Genomic DNA, 22273 nt, shown 5'->3' with positions numbered 1-22273 from the left:
CTCTCTCTCTCTCTCTCTCTCTCACACACACACACACACACACACACACACGCACAAACACCAGAAAATAAGCAAGGAAGTAAAACAAAACCCAAATAAGCACAAAAGAAATAATTCCACTGTCATAAAACAACATCTGGGAACATTATTCTTTGTATGTTTCCTTCCAGTTTTTTTTCTATGCACACACATTTTATAGAAATTGGATCATATATTACACACTATTTTGTAGCTGCTTGTTAAAATTTTGTATTATGTTATGAATGTTTTGAATGTTATTACATACAATCATGTAGATCCATGACCTTGTGTTTTAACAACTGCATGGTATTTCAGGATAAGTATGTATCACTGTTTATATAAGGTAGCCACTCTTTTTGGACATTTCTTTTTTTTTAATTTTTTAATGTTTATTTTTGAGAGAAAGAGACAGACAGAGTGTGAGCAGGGGAGGGGCAGAGAGAGAGGAAAACACAGAATCTGAAGCAGTCTCCAGACTCTGAGCTGTCAGCACAGAGCCTGATGTGGGGCTTGAACTCATGAACTGCAAGATCATGACCTGAGCTGAAGTTGTATGCTTAAACAACTGAGCCACCCAGGTGCCCCTTTGGGCATTTCTATTAATTAGAATTCCTTCATTACTCTGGTATACAAGACAAGACTCTTGTGTACATAAAACATACATAAAAAATATACATAAAACCAAAAGCCAAAACCAAAAAATATACATAAATATAAATATACATAAAAACATACATAAAACATACATAAAAATATATATACATATATATATATATAAAATGTTTTTATAGCTACATTTTCGTGTATATCCATTGTTCCCACAAGATAAATTTGTAGAAGGGGAATTTCTGGCTTAAAGTTATGTGCATTTTTAAAAATGTTATATACACTTTTCAGGCTTATCATGCACTTTCCCAAAGTGTCCTCTAGAAACCGGTCGACAGCTGCATTGATACTGTTCAAGTCTGTCTGATTTACTGGGTGCTCATTGCCTTAATACCCCGACTGCAGTGGTGTGGGAGGTGGGAGGCTCACTCAGATGGACTGAGGAAGGGGAGAGGTATCAGTTGGCACTCTGAAGGGACTTTTACAGAGAGAGGCACCTTCATGGCCTCTTGGCCTGGTGCAGGCTGTCTGGTGCAGGCTATGTTGGTCAGGGGAGGCTGTGCTGGTCTGGGTTATTGGTCTGGCTCAGCTGCACTGGCTCAGGCTGGGCAGTCTTACCCCTGGTGTGATCCTGGGCTCAGCCTGGTGTGATCAGTGTGGTCACCAATCCAAGACATTCATCTAGAAGGTGGCGCAGCCTCTCTGGCCATGCTGACAGCCGTGTTACATTCACATAGTGGGTAGTGATTCGTCAGAGGCGGTGGTGGCAGCAGTAGCTCTGACAGAGTGGAACTGCTCTCACCCATCCTGTCAGTTGGCCTCTAAAAATAACTCTTGCCTGTTCTGAGTGGAGTGACCGCACCAACGAGTGTCTGGAGGTGCAGCCACTTGGCTGTGGCTATGTGAGGGAGGGTACATGCATGCGTGTGTGTGTGTGTGTGTGTGTGTGTGTGTGTGTGTGTGTTGGGGGTGGGGGTGGCATCTGGGAGCCTCTTTAGTGGTTGGCATCTGAGCTGCGAGTTTGGGGTGGGGGAACGAGAGGCAGACGAGGCTCCTCCTTGTCTACCTTCTCCAGGCTAAGGACAATCTGTCTACTCTTTGGGAAGTGGCAGAGACAGCGGTGGGGGCAGGGGTTGTCTCTCAGGACTGTGTGCTCATTCCCTGCTGAATGGGGGGAGCAGGAAGGGGAAGGAGACTGGAGGCAATATGACGGGGTGGGGGGAAGGCAGGCTCTGGGAGGGATGCATAGCATTTAGCCCATCAACAATTGAATCCTATGAGATCCCATTTCAAATTTCATCATTTTGGTGAAGTTTTTTAACATAAGATTCCTTTAAATTAGATGCAAATACAGCTGACTTCTTATCATGGATGATTAGAGACCATCTAGCCAACATTTCTTAATCAAGTATCCATGAATACAGGGGGTAATCAATGCATGGGCTTCATGAGGTCCCTTGATGCCTGAAGTAATAATTGTGTGTGTGTGTGTGTGTGTGTGTGATGCATGTGCTTGCATGTTCATGTGCATAATGTGTGTGTGTTTAGATGTGTATCCATGTGCATTTTTCTGGGGAGAAGCTCTACAATATTCATTGCATTTTCAAAGAAAACCATGACCCATAAAAGGTTAAGAACCATGATAGGCTGACCACCACCCGCGCCCCCCCCCCCCCCCCCCCCCCCCCCATTATAGGTGAAGAAATTGAATCTAGAGAGGAAAATGGCTGCCTGAGATTCACTGCCAAGATCAGAATCCAGGTTTGTTGACATCATCTACACCTGGCTGGTTCCCTGAGTTAGGATTCAGCTACCTGCAGTAGGCAGAACCCCAGGTACTGTTTCCCATGCCCTTTTGGCTGCACTGCACTGGATCAACTGAACAGGCTTGAAGCTTTCAGTGGCAGTGGGCAGCTGGGCGCTCACCTCCAGACATTCCTACTCCAGGTAGTCTTGGAGGAGGGGAAGACTCACGGGGCATCTTCTGACTTGCTCCCTTCTACGGCATCTTGGCTCAAGACGTTAAATCTTCCTCTTATGCCTTGACACAGGCAGGGCTTTTGCCTTCTGAGAGAGGAATTGACACTTTTGGCCTGGAGAAAAGTAACTGGTGCTATGGGGGAGTGGGCCTAGTAATATTACATGACAGACAGGCAGGAGGTCATAGCTCATGGTAGGAAACAGATGCTGTTCCATTGTATATGGGAAGAATTCAACTTTGTGCTATAGGAGTTTAGATGAAGTGGCACATGAGGATTAAAAATGATAATTAACATTCATTGACCACTTACTATGTGCCAATCACGCTTCTAAGAAATGTGCATGTATTAACTTCTTTGATCTTTGTAAAAACCGCATAGGGTTACTATAAGTAAACTGAGGCCAGAGAGATTAAGCACAGCTAGTAAATGTCCAAGATAGGACATGGAGTCACATCTTCTGACTCCAGAGTGTAGAGTCACTTTGGAACCAGCATGGGCCCCTAGCCTCTTTTCTGGCAGATCTGACACCTGAGTGTACATCAGAACCATAAAGGGATGGTCAAAATGCAGGTTGCTGCTCTGAGACCCCCAAGTTTCTGACTCAGGGGTGGGGCCTGAGGATTTGCACACTAAGGAATTCTCAGATGATGATGCTATTCCAGAGACCATGCTTTGAGGACCACTGCTCTCTGCTTTCCTGACTACTGAGAGGAAGAGGTGCATAGAGGGAAGGGAAGTGGTCATTGATCTTGCCCCTTAGCCCACCACCAGACCCAGGCCTCTCCTACTCTCCAGTCACCTACTCCTCACCTAGGACAAATTTATCTCCCTAAAGCCCAGCTCTGATCATGTCATGCCTCCACTCAAAGTCTTCTGGATTCTTCTCTGCCATGTGTACCATCACCATCCAGTAGAACTATCTACAGGGGTGGAAATGGTCTACATCTGCACTGTCCAATATGGTAACCACTAACCACATGTGGCTATGAATTTTATATTTTTTCCATTTTAATTAATTTAAATTTAAATAGTCACATGTAGCTAGTTGCTGGACAGTGCAGGAACCCACTTAGTATGTCATTCAAGGCTTTCACTGGTACCACATGCCTTTCCAGCCCCAGCCTCAGCCTTCAACATCCCCAGCTCAGGGCCATTTGAGGCCCGTTTCTTGGGTCTATCCTGTACTCCCCAGCTCCATGCCTTGTTTTATGCTATCTTCTCTGTTTAGACTGCCCTTATGCCCTGCTTTTAATGCTCAGCCCAAATGCTACCTTTGCCTTGAAACCTTTTTTAAAAAATGTTTATTTATTTATGTATTTTTGAGAGAGAGAGAGAGAGAGAGACAGAGACACAGAGAGAGAACGAGCATGGGAGGGGCAGAGAGAGAGAGAGAGGAGAGAGAGAATCCCAAGCAGGCTCCGCACTATTAGCGCAGATCCCAACATGGGACTCAGACTTATAAACCTTGAGATCATGACCTGACCTGAGCTGAAATCAAGAGGTGGACACTTAAGGGGCTTCTGGGTGGCTGAGTTGGTTAAACGTCCGACTTCGGCTTAGGTCATGATCTCACTGTTCATGAGTTCTAGCCCCACGTCAGGCTCTGTGCTGACAGCTCAGAGCCTGGAGCCTGCTTCGGATTCTGTGTCTCCCTCTCTCTCTGTCCTTTCCCCACTCATACTGTCTCTCTCTGCCTCTCAAAAAATGAATAAATGCTAAAAAAAAAAAAAAATCTTAAAAAAAAAAAGAGTTGGACATTTAACCAACTGAGCCACTCAGGTGCCCCTGCCTCGAAACCTTTGACACTGCCCATCCCCCAATCTCTTTCTCCTCTTAACTCCAAACACTTCATCCTTTTCCTACAGCCCTTAGTACTTTTTACCTTCTATTGCATTTGGCTGGTGTAGGTGTTTTCTGTCTCTTTTGAAACCATGAGTTTTCCGAGAGCATGCCTGTTTGCTAGTGAGCTCTCATTGCCTAGCTCAGATACCTCTAGGCACAGAGAGGAGCTCACTAAATCCCACAAACCTTTGTCCTGGTGCACTGGGGAAACGGAGATGGATAATGTGCCCTTCCTGTCCTCCAGCTGCTCATAGGCTCTCACGAGAATCTGATTCATGCCCAGAGAACCATTGAAGCCAATGGTTATTTTGGGCAGGAAGATAAAAGCCACAGAGGGCCGAGTTGGCGAGGGGAGTCCGGCAGGAGCCACCTAAGCAGAAGGCTGTGTTTATACACACAGAAGGCTTCTCTGCCTAGCCTGGACTGGTACAAGGAGATGGGAACATCCAAACATCATTGCCTGGCTGCCTTATGAAGCTGGGGATTAACCAGTGATGCAGTGTGACTGGTGTAGTTGTCTGATCCCTGCATATGGGTGGATGAGGAGAAGATGGCAAAGACTACAGAGCAGTGCCAACCAGCTTCTCGAAGTACAATGGTGGCTGGGTGGCACCTGGGCCAGGAATATGAGCACAAGAAAATGTCCATTGTGGTCTGAGCAATGGGTGGCAGGTGAAATTCTGCTTGGCCTGGTGTGGTGGTTTAGAGATCTTCAGAAGAGTCCCAGTTGAAATCAAAAGATGGTTGAAAATTAAGAAGAGAGAGAGAGAGAGAGAGAGAATCTTTCTAGCTTCAGAATCTAGTACTAAGAGTATTCTACATCCTGAAAATCTCTAGCATATATTCATCTCTGTGACAAAACCCTTTTTTTTTTTTAGTTTATTTATTTATTTTGAGAGGGAGAGCACAAGCAAGGGAGGGGCAGAAAGAGAGGGAGAGAACCCCAGGTAGGCTCTGCACTGTCAGGGCCTGACGTGGGGCTCAAACTCACTAACTGTGAGATCATGACCTAAGCAAGCTGAAACCATGAGTCCAACACTTAACCAACTGAGCTACCCAGGTGCCCGGACAAAAACCTTTTTTTATTTTTATTTTTTATTTTATTTTATTTTATTTTAATTTTTTAAAATGTTTATCTATTTTTGAGAGAGAGTGAGACAGAGAGACAGAGCGCAAGCAGGGAAGAGGCAGAGAGAGAGGGAGATACAGAATCTGAAGCAGGGCTCCAGGCTCTGAGCTGTCAGCACAAAGCCCAATGTGGGGCTCAAACCCATGGACCGTGAGATCATGACCTGAGCCGAAGTCGGACCCCCTGCCCAGGCGCCCCAGGACAAAAACCTTTTTTAAGAGTAAAACTTTATTGAAGTTATAATATAAATGCAGAAAAGTACACCGATTGTAAGTTTACACATACTTGTGTAACTATAGTCTAGACAAGAACTAAAATATGGCCAGCATCTCCACAGTGAATTTGTGATAAACCAAATGTATGCAGGATTAGTGATGGAAAAACACAGGCTTTGGAGTCAGGCATGCCTGGGATTGAATCCTGCCCCCCGCCCCCTACGCACTAGCAGTGTGACCTTGGTTCAGTGACTTCATTGCTCTGAGCTTCAGTTTCCTCCCCCTGTAAAATCAAGGAGCATATATAACCTCTGCCTTACAGGGCAGTAAGAGATTAAAAACTGAAAATGTACCCAAATTGCTAGGCACAGTGCCAGTAAGTAGTGGGGACTCAGCTGCTCTCCATGATGATGATGTTGATTGATGGTGTCACTGCAGCATCTTCTGGCACATGGGACCGCAGACACATTTTCACTTTCCTCCCTTTGCCTCTCTCTGTTCCCAGCCTCTGTATGATACTCTCCAAGGTCTCTTCTGACTGTGAGGAATCTGTGATGCTCTGATGATGCAAACCTCAGCTGACACCTCAGGCACCTGATGGGAGGCTGGGTGGACAGATATCTATATCCAGTGGGACCATAGCCAGATCTTTCATGTTTAGGCCCCTGGAGTGTGGCTTTCAGACTCCTGGTCAAAGGCTGATTTCCCAGAGGTGGTTGGAGTCTGGGGCTCCATTAATGGAGCTGAGGTGGCATTGGGGTCAGCAGAACTCAGCTTCAAGAGTGTCTGTCCTGGCATCCTGGTGAATTCTTACTCCTAGCCTCTGGCTCTGGGAGTGAGGATGGCCCAAAGGACACACAGCATACACATATTAAGAGCTGGGCCCTCATGGGATGAAGGTTGAAAGTGACCCTGCCACCAGGTTCAATGGCAGTTGCAGGGACCCCTGCAGACAGCCATTAAGACCCTTCACTTTATGAGACCCAGGGCTGGAGGCAGAGTGTGGGAGGGAGCAGCCCAGAAGTTCCTTCCAGCTGGAAGGGGTTGTTGCCAAGAGGAGGCAACCAGGAAGGACTTCCTGGAGGATGCCTGGATGAATGACCATGGGAAAAGGAGGAAGGGTCTCCCCGGTGGAGGAAAGAACGTGTGCAGAAGCAGAGAGGCAGGGCTGGCTGCCATGCCCTGGGAACCTGGGACCATTCATTTTGACAGCTCCCGAGGATGAGGCTGAAGAGCCAGGTGAGATCAGGCTGTGAACAGTCTGGAGAGTCAGACTGAGGTGTTTGACTTGCTTTATCAGAGAATGGGGGACCACCGAAGTTTCCTCCATTGAGGAAGCAGAGCAGGACAGCTCCTAGAGATTTGCTCGGTGGAGACTAGCATGTGCACATTTGTCCAGACCTGCATTGTTTTGGGCCAATGGTGGCAGCCAAATGTCCAAGCCACTTGAGTGGGCTATGAGGGCCCCTAGGATGCCCAGACCTGTGCAGAGGCCTGGCTGTGGGTTCAGAAGAGGGAGAGGAGGGGAAAAAGGAGGAGAAGGCAGAGGGGGAAAGGGGGAGGGAAGACTCCCACCTTTGCCAAACTGCAGTCTTGTTGGAGAAGCCAGAAAGCCTCATGGCAACTGAGCTCTGAATTCAGAAGTGGAGACAAGAGATGTGGGGTCTAGCAGACCAGAGGAGGAGCAGGCTGGGTAGAGCACAGGTGGAGGAAGCAGGCAGGGTGAACTTCCTGGAGGGGAGGCAACCTTTGGAGGCTTTGGAGAGACTGAGGGTACCGCAGGGCACGCTCAGCCCTTTGTGGGTATTCTCTCATGTCTTCCTAGGAGCTCTAAGAGGTGGTACCAGTATTATCCCCATTCTACAGAGGTGGGAACTAAGGCTCAGGGAGATTAAGGCCTTGCTCAGGGCCACACAGCTCCTGTACAAATTAATGAACCTCCCCCATCCCTGCCTCCGGCCCCCTCCCCAAAGGTAGCTATTGCCCTCACACTCTTCAGCAACACCACACTAGGTATAGAAAAATGCTTTGTACTGTGTGACCCCCCCCCCCCCCCCCCCCCGAAGCAGCTTGGTCATTGTTCCACGCTAGAGTATGTCCTAATGTGGGAGTGTGAGGCTCCCACGGTCTGGGCTGGGAGGTTCCAGGGGAGGGGATCCCTAGGGACTGCAGTGCTTCTGGAGACTTCCTGGAGGAGACTGAAGGGGCATCTGGGAGGGAGAAGTCCCTGCCAGGTGAGTGCTGCTGCCTGTCCACGCTGCCTGTTCTCTACACCCAGATGCAGCCACCCCTCAGTGCCTTCCAGAGAGTTCTAAGGACCAGTGAGAACAGCCTTCTCAGGGAGATTGTCCCAGGCCTGTGGGTCACGCTGCTCTGGGAAGTTTGGCTCTGGTAGCTTCCTCCTGAGACCAAGACCAGCCTAGCTCTCAACTGCCTGGGGCTGCAGCTCAGCCTACCCAGGCCCTCCAGCTCTCTGGGACCAAAGCCAGATGCCCTGCAGCATTCTTGCCCTGGAATACCCTCCTAGCCAGGACCTTGCCCTTAACCTCTCTCAGTTTAGGCATCCCCTTCTCCAGGAAGCCTTTTCTGAGCCCCACAGGCTGGGTTAGGACTTCAGATTATCTATACCCTTGCTGACTAAAGGAAATGTAATGTGAGCCACATGGGATTTACAATTTCCTACTGGCCACATGGAAAAAAAAAAAGCAAAAAGAAACCAATGAAATATTCAAATAATATATTTCATTAACTCAATACATCTAAGATATCATCACTTCAATACAGAAATTATGAGATATATTACACTCTTTTTAAATTAAATTTTCGATGTCCAGTATGTACTTTACAACACATCTCAATCTGGTATCAGTCACATTTCAAGTACTCAAGAGCCACATGTGGCTAGTGGCTACCATAGTGGCCAACACAGTTGTAGAGGCGGGGAAAGGGCATAAGGAGTGACACTCAGGGTTTGGCATCAGATAGACGTGGCTCTGCCATTTATTAGCTGGGTGAGCTTTGGAAAGTCATTAACCCCTTTGGGCCTCACTTTAGCTGTGAAAGGAGTTAATAGTTTTGATGTTGGAGAATTATTGGGAGCATTAAATAAATGAATGTATGTCTGGTGTCAGGGACAGAGTAAGTGCTCAGAAAATGGTCGTGATTCATCTTACAGTACCCTCTGATGTACGGGCTTATGTGCCATTCTCTGCCACTGGACTGACTGTAAAGCCAAGGACAGAGCCTACCCAATTCCTCTAGCCTGCCCTGAGCCCAAGGCCCGGCTCATTATGAACAGCACTGCTTGCTGAATGAAAGATTAAATCCTTGGGCGAGGAGTCCTCACCACCCACCCTGCCCACCCAGGAACCAAGGGGCCCCTGGTGGCTGGGAATCACAAGACCATGGACTGCCTGGGGTGACCTTGGCAGAGGCCACTGAAGATAAAAGAGGGAGTGGGAGGGGCCCTGCTTGAAGGGTTTTGTTTCTTCTCTGCCCCACCAGTGGCCTTGGGGGTCTGTGGCTGACCCATGTGCTTTGCCTTCTCAGCCAATGGAGCCAGTCACTTCTATCCTTCTCCTGGATTTCCTGTATCCTGGCACTTTTACATCAAGTTCCCCTGAGTTAAAATTTAAGAGAAAAGAATTTCTTCTGCCTTCTAGGCAGACCAGAGAGGGGTTGAGTGGTCCTTCTTTCTCTTCTGCCAGCATTTGCTGATCTCCCGTCACAGCAACCCAGTAACAGAGATAGGACAGGAATAATTCCTCCCATTTTACAGATGAGAAAACAAGCTCAGAGAGGTCAAATAATCTCCCCAAGTGGTAGATAGTGGTAGAATCAGGGCTGGAAGCAGAATTCAGAGCTATGGGAACTGAAAAGACCCTCTTCACTGAGTGGATTCCTCTTTATCCACTTAGGCTCCTAGCATTTCTCTATGGGTGCTTTCATGAGATGTAGTCATGTTGGGTCCTGTTCCTGTGCCTCAGTTTCCCTGCCTAGGGAATGAAGGCAGCAAAGTAACTGAAGTATTAATTTCAACTGATGCCTGTAAAGGGCCATGTGTTCTTCAGAATGCCCCCAGCCCACCCCCCAGCCAGATTTCTCTGGAAAATGCTATTATGGGTAAAGTGAAAAGTGGTCTAGAGAGCTAGTATGACTGAGCAACTATAACCTTGGACAGGTCGCTCACCACTCTAGACCTCAGCCTGCCTATTTATAAAATGGGGATGATATTATCTCACAAGATGTTGTGAAGATTGCACACAAAAGTACTTTGCAAACTGGAATGTCCTAATAGAAATGTCAGTCAACAATAATAATAGAAGTAGAAATAATGATAATAATGAAGATGCGCACCTTTCTGTGTGGTCCCACTGACCTGGAAGGAATTGGGCCTTTTGGGTATAAATCCAGAATGATGTCTGGGAATGGCCTGTTTTGGCCTTTGGAATGTAGCTTGGATTCTTCTGGGAAAGTGAGAAGCTCCCATCTAGCTGAGGAGGGTGGGAAAGTGGCTCTGACCCAGGGGGGAGGGGGTGGGGAGGAAGGGAGGGGAGGAGGGGGGTCCCGAGAAGGAGAGTGAACTAGGAGGCTCTGTGCTCTGTCCTGCCCACAGGGGCCCAGGGTTGGGAAGGTCAGTGAACAGAAGAGGCTCAGAGTCAATCCAGAACGAAAGTACTAGCCTGCAGGAGCCAAGGATCTTTAGCAGATGTGCCTAAAAAACAGTAAGTTCATCTGGTGTAATTCCTAAGTTTTACTGATCCTCTCACTCATTCATTTGAATAAATGCATAGTGAACTGAACTGAAACAAAGCATCCCCAGTGGCAAAGTAACTTGCCCAAGGCCATGCCCCTGAAGCCCAGGGGAGTTCCTGGGAGGAATTTGGGAAGCTGGGGGAATGAAAAGTCCAAAGGCAAAAGAGGACATCTGAAAGGAAGTCTGCTCAGTGGGGCTCCGGTCCTTCTGTGAATTGGCCCTGGCCTGATTTGTCCATCTTCCCGGCGCCTGTCTAGAGCAGGGGCACGTTCTCTAGGACTGGGAGGAACTGGCTTCCTTCTGTCTGCTCTCTGCCCACTCCTAAGCCTAGTGGGCAGCAGGGAGAGCGAAGGGACAGGAAGCTGTGTCTTGGGAATATCTAGTGAAGGAGTTTGTCATGTTTAAAGTTTGTTTTTGGTGTTTTTTTTTTAACATTTATTTTTGAGAGACAGAGACTGAGTGTGAGCGGGGGAGGGGGCAGAGTGAGAGGGAGACAGAGAATCTGAAGCAGGCTCCAGGCTCTGAGCTGTCAGCACAGAGCCTGATGTGGGGCTCGAACTCATGAACTCTGAGATCATGACCTGAGCTGAAGTCGGACACTTAACCGACTGAGCCACCTAGGCGCCCCAGGAGTTTGTCATGTTTAAGTTGGAGAAGAAAAGACTTGGTGTGGGGGTAGAAAAAAAGGGACACAATTGCTATCTTGAGTTCTCTGAAAGGTGCTGGGCAGAAGGCATGGCTTCATTCTGTGGAGGCCCTAGGGGTGATTAGGACCTAGGGTGGAAGGTCACCATGATGGAGCAGCCACTTCTGGTGGGAGAAGTGGAAGGAGGAAGTTGCTTGTCCCTGAGTGTGCAAGTAGAGGCTGATGCTGGTGAGTTGACACTGGAGGACACAATCCACTGGTGAAGCTGACACTGAGGGAACTGCAGCTTAGGGGGACAGATGGCTTGGCTGCATGTCTGGGCTGTCTCCCAGCTTTGGGCCTCTGTAGTTTCCAGTGTGATGGAGTCTGGGGTGACTAGAATACTGGCTGGCACACACTAGGCACTCAGGAATTATTTGAAGAAGGAAAAATAGATATGTATGCCTGGGGGGGCGGTTAGGGAGTAGGGGTCATGTGGGCTGCAAATGTGGACCATGGGCAGAAGTCTTTGGAGATCATGTTGGGAATCACCCACCATCTTCCCTGGGGCTTCCCCCATGAGATGGGACCCTAGAGATGAGTACTTCCAACTTTCTTTGATTGTTTGCAAACCGGGGCCCAGAGTGGGAGAACAACTTGCCCAAAACTACTGGTCAAGACAGTGGCAGAGTGACCTCCCTCTGCCATTTGAGGTCCTGGCCTATGGACCAAAGGAGTTGGGCGGTGTGGTAGTTGGGACCAGCTTTTTGAGTTAGTGCTGCTGGAGAGGAGGAACAGGGTTTCACTTGGTTTTGAGTTATCTCAGTGCCACAGACCCCTTGGCCACCCTCACCACTTTCCTGGAGCCTCACACAAATCCAGAAAAAAAAACCCACATTTTTACACGGGCCCAGCCCCCAGTTATACTTAGGGTCACTGTCACCAAACCACATATGGGCAAATGCACACATACACACACTCAGAGACACACAGGATCCCAGGAGACTGCACATACCTCCTCCCGGATGGGGGAGGAGCCCTGTGTCCCACGGAGGTTGTGCTGCTGGGGAGGTGAGGGTATCCGGCTCTGCTTGGTGGGCTGGGAGGCCCACTGAGGCTGAGTCACCCCTTCTGAGTCAGGGATCCTCCCTCCTTCTCCCCTCCCCCTCCCTCTGTCCCTGCTGGGCTCCCAAGAGGGGTTGGCCCAGAGAGGAGGGCCCAGGCTGGTGGGGGGAGGGGGGGGCGGGGACGCAAGAGTTGGCTCCGTGGCTCCACCGCGGTCCCGCAGTGGTCTGGGAACTGCCGGTGGCAGCGCCAGAGAGGAGGTGGCCTGGGAGCCTGAGAGAGAGACAGAAGGGAGAAAGAGAAGGAGGCTGGCAGAGAGGAGGCGGAGGCAGGGGCAGGGCCGCCGGAGGGAGCAGGCAGGCGCGCGCGGCGGCCGCCCCTGGACTGGGCGCGGAGGCCGGGCGGGGGCGGGGGCTGGCCGCGCGTCGGGCGCCAGGCCCGGGGCTGTGGGCACAGTGCCCAGCCCCCGGCGCACGCCGAGCCGCCGCCGCCGCCGCCGCTGCTGCAGTCGGCATCCATCAGCGGGCGGGGGTGTCGCGGAACAGGCTGCTCCGCAGAGCCCGCCGTGGCCCCGCGCGCCCGCCCCGCCCCGCGGCCTCCCGGCCCCGCAGGAGCCGACGGGGCGCCCCCCGCCCAGCCTGCTCGAGATGGGGACCCCTGGGCTCAGGTAGGCATGAGGGGGGATCAGGTGGCACGGCAGGCTGGGGACTCAGTGCATGTAGGCCCAGCCTGCAGCCCTAGGGAGGACTGGGGGCGAGACCGGGAGGAACTGAGTTTGCAGGCTGTTGGCCCCCTGGCCAGTGTGGGGGAGGTTCTTGCTGTTCCTCCTTACCTCCGGGTCTGCAGCCTCCCGAAGGCCTGGAGAGAGAGGTGGGCAGGCTGTGGGTTGGTGGTTACTGTTGGGATGCAGGGCTGGTGGGTGCTAGGCTCCCTAGCTGGGCCACTCTGTTCTCAGAGACCATTCTTGCCGCCTCTGTGGAGGCCCGGGGCTACTGGGTCTCTGCGTCCCAGCTTCAGATGCTGCAGGCCAGTCTCTTGGTTGGAGGCTGAGGTACTGGGCAGCTGCTGCCCTCTTCCTCACCTTCTGGTTATAGACCTTTCTCCACTCTGGGCTCACTTCCCACCCCATCTCCCCTGCAAGTCTCCCAAAACTGGGTAGATGGATCTTAGTCCTGGACCTCTGTGGTTCTGGCTTGGTATTGTTCTGGCCAGAGTCTGCCCCCACCAATTAGAGGGAGAGGACTTGTGGGTCCCAGTTGTGTCTTGCACCTTTGTGCTTAGGAATGTCCAAGGGCCTAAGAAACCAGGGTCTTGGGGACAGGTATGAGGTGGGGGTGGGGGGGGGGGGAGGATGAGTGACTACAGCCGCCAGGGTACTTACCAGGTGCTGAGGCCACTGCTTGGCAGAGCTGTGGCCCCAGGATGGTCCTTGGGGACCTTGAGGGGCTGGACAAGGACTAGGAAGGAGTTCTGAAGATACTGGTCTCCTTGTCAGCTGCGGGCCTTGGTCCTTGCTCCCTCCCCCCAGCTCTGAGATGGCATTGGTGGGAGAGAGGCACTACCACGTGTTCCCGCCTTCACTTCTGGATCTGCATATCATCTCCACTGCAGAGGTGGGAGTGTAAGAGGGCTGGATTTAGGGCCTCTCTGGGGCTGTGTGGGGTCTGGCGGCTCCAATTCTCCCCCACCTCCCAGCATTAGGAGTTTTCCAGAATCAGGGGCCAGGTTGAGAGTTGGGGACAGGAACCATGCCCCCAGAAGCTCCTGGAAGACAGTGCTGCCTGACCTGGGCAAGGGTGAGGAGAATAGAGGCGGCTATGTGCCCGCCTGCCCACCCATTCCTCCAGATGGAGCCTGCGGCAGAGGCAGCCTGTGCCAGCCTCCTCTCTGAGCCACCGTGGCCCAGGGAGGCGCTGCCAGCTCCGTGCAGCGATGAAGCTGGCTTCTGCTGGCCAGCCTGAGGTCATGCCTGCCCGGCAACCCAATGTACAGCCTTTGTGGTGTACAGAACGTGGTCCCTTGGGGGGCACCTCAAGGCGGTCCTGGAAATCAGTGCAGGGGGTGTTGTTCCTATTAAAACCCTTCCTGGGCCACACAGCAGTTCCCTGGGCTCAGCTCTGTGAGCTTCATGGAGCTTTCATAGAACCTGCATGAGAATGATGCTTGTCCATGTAGTCCTCACTTAGTAAATACTGAAAGCTTGAATGAGGCCTAGAGACGAAGAATGACTTGTCCAAGGTCATGTAGCAGCTGAGTGGGAGGGATAGCACTAATGTATCCAGGTCTTCTAGCTCTTGGTTTGAGGTTCTTGCAGCCCAATCTGCTTCCCTTTTGCCATGGCTATTCCATACACAGGGCTCTGGCAGGGGCTGGACATTATAACCTGGAGCCTGAAGCTACCCCTTAGGAGGGGTCTTGCATTGGCCTCCCAGCCAGTGTCCCCAGAAGGTGAAGAGGAAAGGTCAGGCTGCCTCACAGATAATGGGTCAGGGCTGAGGCAACGGGCAGCTGGTAGCCCTTGACCTTCCTGGTTATAAATGGAGACAAGAGGATGTTGGATGCCCAGGGATGTTCTGGGCCTGAGCCTCCAGAGGCAGTAGATGGGTCTCCTGACTGGACTGGCTGAGGTGGGAAATACCTCTGTGTTAGCTCCAGCATGGATTTCTCTGTGGGCCTCTCTGGGCTTCTGTGTCCCCATTTATTAAAAGGTGATAATAATCTCTATCTGTAGTAGTAACAGTGATTATACAATCGGGGTGACGGCATTTATTTTTATTTTTATTTTTAAAATTTATTTATTTATTTTGTGTGTGTGTGTGAGAGAGAGAGAGGAAGAGAGAATCTCAAGCAGGCTCTGCACTGTCAGCACAGAGCCCGATGCGGAGCTCGAAACCCATGAACCATGAGATCATGACCTGAGCTGAAGTCGGACACTTAACTGACTGAGCCACCCAGGCACCCCAGGGTGATGGGTTTTATTGAGCACCTACTGTGTGCCAGTGCTTTGCATATCTCACAGCAATCCTGTCAGGTATTATCCACTTTTTACAAATGAGAAACTGAGGCTCAGAGAGGTTGTGTCACCTGCCTGAGGCTACACAGCTGGAAAGTGTGGGACTGTGTGTGTCCAGAGCCCCTCTTTCTTACCATGACATTATACCTGGGGCAGTGTCCGGGAGTACCAGGTTGGTGTCTAGCAGAGCCAGACGACTGATTTGCCAGGGCCAGTCCAGGTAGAGAGGTCTGTGTTGGGTGAGGCAAAGGGTGGTTCTGTGGCCCAAGTGCTCCAGAGGGGTAGAGGTAGAGGCAGAGAGGCACTAGCTAGGAGCCCTGAGAGAGGGCTCACCTCGGCCTTTTGCTTCCTGGCCAGGATCCCCTAGAAGTGGGGCTGCTCGCTGTCCCCACTGGCTGTCAGGGAAGTCTAGTTAGCCCCCACACTCATTCATCCCCACCCCCACCCCCACCTCATTCGATAGGACCCTAAGGACCTGAAAACACAGGATGAGAATGCAGGGGGATCAACTGGGACTGTGACGAAGAGGCCCTATAGGGAGAGGACGTGCATCTGGGTGGATGAGTAAGGTGGGAGAAGGCTGGCACTGCTTCCTTTGTGGGTAGGAGGCTTGTGGATAAGAATAGTAACAGCCGGCATTTATTGAGCACCTATTACATGCGGGCATTGTTTTAAGGGCTTACGTGTACAACTCAAATAATCTTCACAAACCCCTGTGAGGTAGGATTCTTCTCATTTCACAGATTGAGGGAGCTGAGGCTTGCAGGCGGGGGAAAGACAGTTGCTCAGGGTCCCATGGCTAGTTCATAGGGGATCTCTGATCTAAATCCAGGTGGTGTGGACCAGAGCCGTGTTCCTCATGGCATGTCATCAGCCTGCAGTTTCTTCTCAGAGGTCATATTCAGTTTTGTTCAATTTGAAGAATATTCTCTGAGTACCTCCTGCAGGCCCCGTGTCGCCTCTGAGGAGCTCACAGTCTAGCCAGAGAGGCACAGACGGGACACAGGGAAGGTAAAGGGCAGGGTGTTCCATATGCTGAGCATGGATTCCTATTTTGGTGATCAGGAGCTTTTGTGCTGGGCATGAAAGGTCAAGTGGAATTTCAGTAGCTGTGAGGGAAGGGCACCCTCAGGTCAGAGGGGAAGGAAGTAGGGACGCCTTTGATGAAGAGTGGGTGGTCTGCTATGCATGGGGCAGCTGGCACAGGGGGCTGGGGGCACTGGGAGGTGACAAAGTCAGCTCGGGTTTGGGTGTTCGCCAAGGCTCTGGAATCCACCAGACCTGAGCTCTCGTCACAGCTCCACTGTGTACCAGCCACGTACCCTCGGGCACATCACTTAGCTGGCCTGAGCCTCAGTTTCCTCATCTGTAAAATATGGATAAACACACCTATCGTGTAGAGCCCACGTGTGGTTGCTGTTATATAAAGGACCTAGCTTGCACATCCCAGGGACTCACTAAACATTACTTCTCTCTCCCTTCAGTCCCTCTTGAACATCAAGCTAAGGTGTTTCCACTTGACAGGAGCCTGGAGGCTCTTTGGTCTGCATGGGGCATGCGTGCACTGAGGCATGACAGAACTGTTTGGGAAGGTCCCTTTGTTGACTGTAAGAACCACAGGAGGGGGTGGACTGCAGCCTTGCCTGAGAAGCATCAGCCCTGTGGACTTGGAGGGCTGGGGGAGGGAGGACGTCTACCACGTGGTGGGTGGCTTAGCTGGTTGGGGTGGGGAAGACCACAGGGGCCATTAATTCGGTTTGAGGCCTTGTGAGTTTAGGATGAAGAACTGTCTCCCTTCAGTCATTCTGAAGGTTGCATGGCATCTTTGTGCATCTGGGTTTTTTTTTTCCCCCTTTTGAATAATTTCCTTTGGATGAATCCCCATCAGAGCTTCCTGTATAATAGCAGCAAATTGGGACTAAGTGCCCAACAATAGGAAGATGATTGAGAACATTTTGGAACATCCAGTGGATAAAGTAATATACAGCCATGAACAGCCACAGAAATACTTATTTTTGCAGCGTAGGAAGTTGTGTACTTGCAAAGCTCCTTTGCATCCTTTATTCATTTCATGTTACCTGTGACAGAGGTGGGACAGGGGTTAGATTCCTCTGGGGCCCTGAAGAGATGCAAGTTGGGTTCTCATCCCCTTAGGAGCAGGGCTCATGTTTTATTCATTGCTCTCTCCTCAGCTTGTAGCTCAGTGGTTTGCAAATGCTTGTCTGGTTGAAAGAATTGATTGAAAGAACAAAGCAGAGGGGAATTGACTTGTCCAAGGTCATCCAAGCTATAAGACCCAGGACCTGGTCTCCTCATCCTTACCTGCCACATTCTTACCACTGAGTAGCTGTGCAGAGGAGTAGGATGGAGGGGTTCCCAGCCAAGAACTTGGGATGCACACAGACCAGGGCTTAAGTCTACTTTCTGTCCTTATGAGCTGCCACGCTTTCGCAAATTGATCTTTTAAGCTTCGCTTTCCCTATGTGTAATGTAGACAGTCCAAGTACCTGCTTTTAGGGTAGTTGTCAAGATTAAGTGATGTAAGGCATGTAAAACTCTTAGCTTGGTAACCAGCACATAGTAAAGTACCCATGAATATGAACTGTGATGATAATGATACAATAATGTGGAAATATATCTGATACAATTAATGTTCAATGGAAAAAAAATCCATTAACTTATAAGCACTCAGATTATATTGGTGTAAAATTAGATATGACCATGGATAACATTGGAAGAGAACAGGCAGAAAGGGAGCTACTGCAGGTGCAATAGGAGGTCAATAAGACTGATCAGAACAACTCTTTTATTTATTTATTTATTTATTTATTTATTTAATATATGAAATTTATTGTCAAATTGGTTTCCATACAACACCCAGTGCTCATCCCAAAAGATGCCCTTTTCAATGCCCATCACCTACCCTCCACTCCCTCCCACCCCCCATCAACCCTCAGTTTGCTCTCAGTAGAACAACTCTTTTAAAAAAGACTTGATTTCTGGAGCGCCTGGGTGACTCAGTTGGTTAAGCATCCGACTTCAGCTCAGGTCATGATCTCACTGTCCATGAGTTCGATCCGCATATCAGGCTCTGTGCTGGCAACTCAAAGCCTGGAGCCTGCTTCAGATTCTGTGTCTCCCTCTCTCTCTGCCCCTCCCCTGCTTGCACTCTGTCTCTCTTACTCTCAAAAATGAATAAATGTTAAAAAAAAATTAAAAATACTTTATTTCTTCTTTAGTTTTAATTTAAAAAGACATATATGAAAATCTTAATAATTCGGATGTGTATTCTCCCCTTGTCTCCCTAACCAAAATCCTCTCCAGAAGTAGCCAATGATAATATGTTTGTTGTGGGTCCTGCCAGGGTATTTTCTTTTTTTTTTTTTTAAGTTTATTTATTTAGTTTGAGAGAGAGTGAGAGTGTGCACATAAGCAGGGGAAGGACAGAGAGAGAAAGGGAGAGAGAGACCATCAGGCTCTGTGCTGTCAGCGTGGAACCCAACATGGGGCTTGATCCCACCAACCATAAGATCATGACCTGTGCCGAAATCAAGAGTCAGACACTTAACCACCCAGGCGCCCCCTGCCAGGGTATTTTCTATGCCTACATAAGCATACAAACCAGAATGGGACCATAAATTATATCATTGTTTTACAATTTGCATTTTTTTCATTTACATTTTGACATCTTTTTATGTCGGTATAAAATCCATCCCAAAATTTTTCACAAGTACGTAACACTTTTGTAACTCATTTAAAGACATTTTTTTTTTACATTTATTCATTTTTGAGAGACAGAGAGAGACAGAGCACAAGTGGGGGAGGAGCAGAGAGAGGGAGACACAGCATCCGAAGCAGGCTCCAGGCTCCGAGCTGTCAGCACAGAGCTCGACACGGGGCTTGAACCCATGAGCTGTGAGATCATGACCTGAGCCGAAGTTGGATGCCTAACCGACTAAGCCACCCAGGTGCCCCTGTAACTCATTTTTTAAAAATGGGTGTATCCTAGTTACTTTGGCCAGTGCCCTGTTGATGGACATTTAAAGTTATTCCCAATTTTACTCTATTCTAAATAATGCTGACAATGAACTCTAAGAGTATTTGAACAATTAGAGAAAATGAAGTGAAAGAAGGAGTCAGAAACTGAGGCCATGAGGGCTGCCTGGGGAGGTCTACAGGTCTGCACCCACCCCACCACCCCTGCTTCTCAGCAGAGCCTGGGGGACAAGGATACTGAGGACTGACCTGCTCAAAGGGTGGGGATATCCCAGGGAAACCCCTTTCTGTCACTGACCCACTATGAAGCTCACTTGTGGAACTTCCAAATTCTCTTTGGATGCTACAAGCTGCTGCCTGGGTCATGCTGTCACTCACACCTTGAGTGTCCTTGGACAAGTTCTTTGCCTTCTTTGGACCTCACTTTGCCCATCGATGTGGTAGTGACAACCTTACTGATGAGAGCCACTGTTGCCACTTACTGAGTGCTGTGTGACAACATGGTGCCAGGGCGAGCTTCATATGCATTCTCTCATTTCTTTCACACTAAATGCTTTTGAGGCATCGGGGGTGTTATTCTCATTTTGCATGCTCAAACTGGCTCTCAGTGAGGTTAAGTAACTTGCCCAAGGTCCTCAAGCCAGGATTCAAACTCTGGTCCAAAGCCTGCTCATAACTGCTGTTCCATGTTCCCTCTCACCAGCTGCTGATCGGCGAGGTCCAAGTGAAATGATGATTATAAAGGGATTCTTTAAATTGTAAACCACCCCACGTGTGGGAGGGGTTGGTACTGCTGTTATTATTTCTACATCCAGAGCAACGGTAGCTTTGGTTACATGGTTGACAGTAAGTTGGAGGTTGTGGGATGTGGCAGGATTGAGGGGGAAGAGCACGGGACCGTCAGCCAGCAGATCTGGGTCCTAGTGCTGGCTCTACTTGAACTGACTAGCTTTGTGACCTTGGCCGGCCAACGCAGCCTGGGGAATGAGCCCATCTGCCCTGTGTGGCCCTTGTGCAGCTCAAAATGAGACAAAGCCTGGAAGGCGGCCAGCTCATCGCCTGGCTTTCAGAGGAAGACCCGCTACGGGGAGGTCTCTGTCTGCCTCTGCAGTCATCAGTGTGGTCCAGGCAGGAGGCATTTCTCTTTTCTGATGCCGTTACTCTGCAGTCCTGGGCATATCATGCGGTCCCCAGCCCACAACTGCACATTCAGCCTGTGGCTCCGCGGTGGCACATGAACCCTTTGGGCAAGAAGCCAGTGCTGACGGGTGGCAGCCTCTTCACGTTGCTTGGTTTTGTTTAATGCGGTGCCCACGGGCACCGCAAGCCTCTGACAGACTGCCATCTCCCCGCTACCGAATGAACGACTGCAGGCCCAGCTCCTGTTTTAACCCCACAGCCTCTGTCGGGGGCTCCTGAGCCTTGGCCGGGAGGCTACACAGGGCCCCAGAGGCAGCTGTCTCAGCCTGCGCCCTCCTCCCTCGCGGCAGGGAGGCATTTCGTTCACGTCCACCCAGAGGTTGTCACTCTGGGAAGTGAATGCTCTGTGCTGGGGAAATCCCTGTAGGAAGGAACATCATCTCTAGAGGGGAAAGAGTAAGTCTTAATAGGCTCGTACTCCCTGTCTCTTTTCTTTTAATTCTTTTCTTTTTCTCTTCTGACTCCAAAAGTAATACATGTTCATAGGGGAAAAATTGTGAGACCCAGAAAAACCCCCTAAAAAGCCGAAAGAGAGAAGTGTGTAATTCCTTCTCTAAGGGAGTGCTATTGTTCACACTTTAGCCTTCTGGCTTAATGCTCAAGGTGAGAATATCTACTATTTCTTGAGTACTAACTGTGGGTTTTGGCATGTGTTGAGTGCTTTATGGGCATGATCTGGTTCAATTTTCATAGTAACCGTGTGAAATAGGCATCATCATGAATTTTACAGATGAAGACACTGAGGCACAGAGAGGTTAAGAGACCTGTTTAGGTTCTCCTTGTCTCCCATTTTATCCCTGACCACTAGATGATTCTGCCTTTTCCCGATTTCTCCTCCCCTCCCTCTCTAATTCATGTGTTTGTTTAGTGTCAGGAAGTGTTGTCAGTCAGATTCTGGCAGAAAACAGAATTCCACTCAGATGCTTACACTAAGGAGTTGTGAATAAAGGTGTGGGCAGGGTTAAGGGAATCCACAAGGGTACCCACAAAATAACAGTGGCAGAAGCTGTTTTCACCATTCTGCCTGAATGAGCAGAGGAAGGGAACAGTATTACCAGAAATCAGTGATGGCTGGACCTGTACAAGTTGCTGACACAGAGGGCTCAGCCACTGCCAGAACCACAGGGAGGGAAATTGGGAAGATGTTCCCCAACTTCCCATTGGCCTTTAACTCATGCCTCCCATTGGCCAAACCCAACCAGAAGTCAGCAGGCAAGGAAGCTCAGTCCTAGGTGTCAGCCTCCCGCTTCTTTGAGCAAGGCATAGACCTGGAGGTGCAACAGCTCAGGAGACATGGTTGGAAGGGGATGGGAGAGATGTGCCCCCTGAGTTCCCCAAAAGAAAGAAGTTATCTCGGTAACTGTGATTTTTGAAAACATCATTCAAAACAGAAGTCTCACTTGCTGCCTGGCATTCTCTTGATGTTTTGGTGTCTTTCACACCCTGTCCATCTCTCTCTCTTTCTCTTTCTTCTTTCTCCTTCCCTCCATTAGTTCCTACCTGGTTCGGAATTCCCAAGACTGCCTGGGCAAAAGTCACAGGTGTGCAAGATTTAGAAGAGAGCCTTACTGGCTAGGGAGTAATTGTCGTGACCATAGACACACATGGCTGTATGTACCCTCATGATGTTCCACTGCTGTGCACATGCATGCAAAGGCATCCTTCTGGTATATATCATCAGCATCTATAATATACTCTTCCTAAAATATATGACTTTAACTTTTGTATCTGAAAGTCCTTGGTTGTCTGTGATGTCCTTTGTCTACATGGCTGTACTCTGAAGTGCGGGGGCAGGGGTTCTCATCCCTGTTTGGCAGATGAGG

At 49.8% G+C, this 22273-nt stretch overlaps 1 protein-coding gene across 12 annotated transcripts in view; it reads left to right on the top strand.

The window, feature by feature from the left end:
- EPB41L1 (erythrocyte membrane protein band 4.1 like 1) overlaps nt 1-22273 on the top strand; it is a 152342-nt gene that overhangs the window by 70409 nt on the left and 59660 nt on the right. For 4 of the 12 annotated variants that reach the window (XM_049650851.1, XM_049650848.1, XM_049650849.1 and 1 more), the window contains exon 3: nt 10411-10519. The exons of 4 other annotated variants lie outside the window; for them this stretch is intronic. In XM_049650851.1, the coding sequence (XP_049506808.1) occupies nt 10504-10519 (16 nt within the window). In that variant the 5' untranslated portion in view covers nt 10411-10503. Of the gene's footprint in view, nt 1-10410; nt 10520-12814; nt 12909-22273 lie in introns of those variants that run through there. 4 more of the 12 variants (XM_049650847.1, XM_049650845.1, XM_049650846.1 and 1 more) reach the window with 4 other exon arrangements.

This window comes from Panthera uncia, assembly GCF_023721935.1.
Source record: "Panthera uncia isolate 11264 chromosome A3 unlocalized genomic scaffold, Puncia_PCG_1.0 HiC_scaffold_11, whole genome shotgun sequence".
Taxonomy (NCBI): domain Eukaryota; kingdom Metazoa; phylum Chordata; class Mammalia; order Carnivora; family Felidae; genus Panthera; species Panthera uncia.
This window is presented reverse-complemented; position numbering and strand designations above follow the sequence as displayed.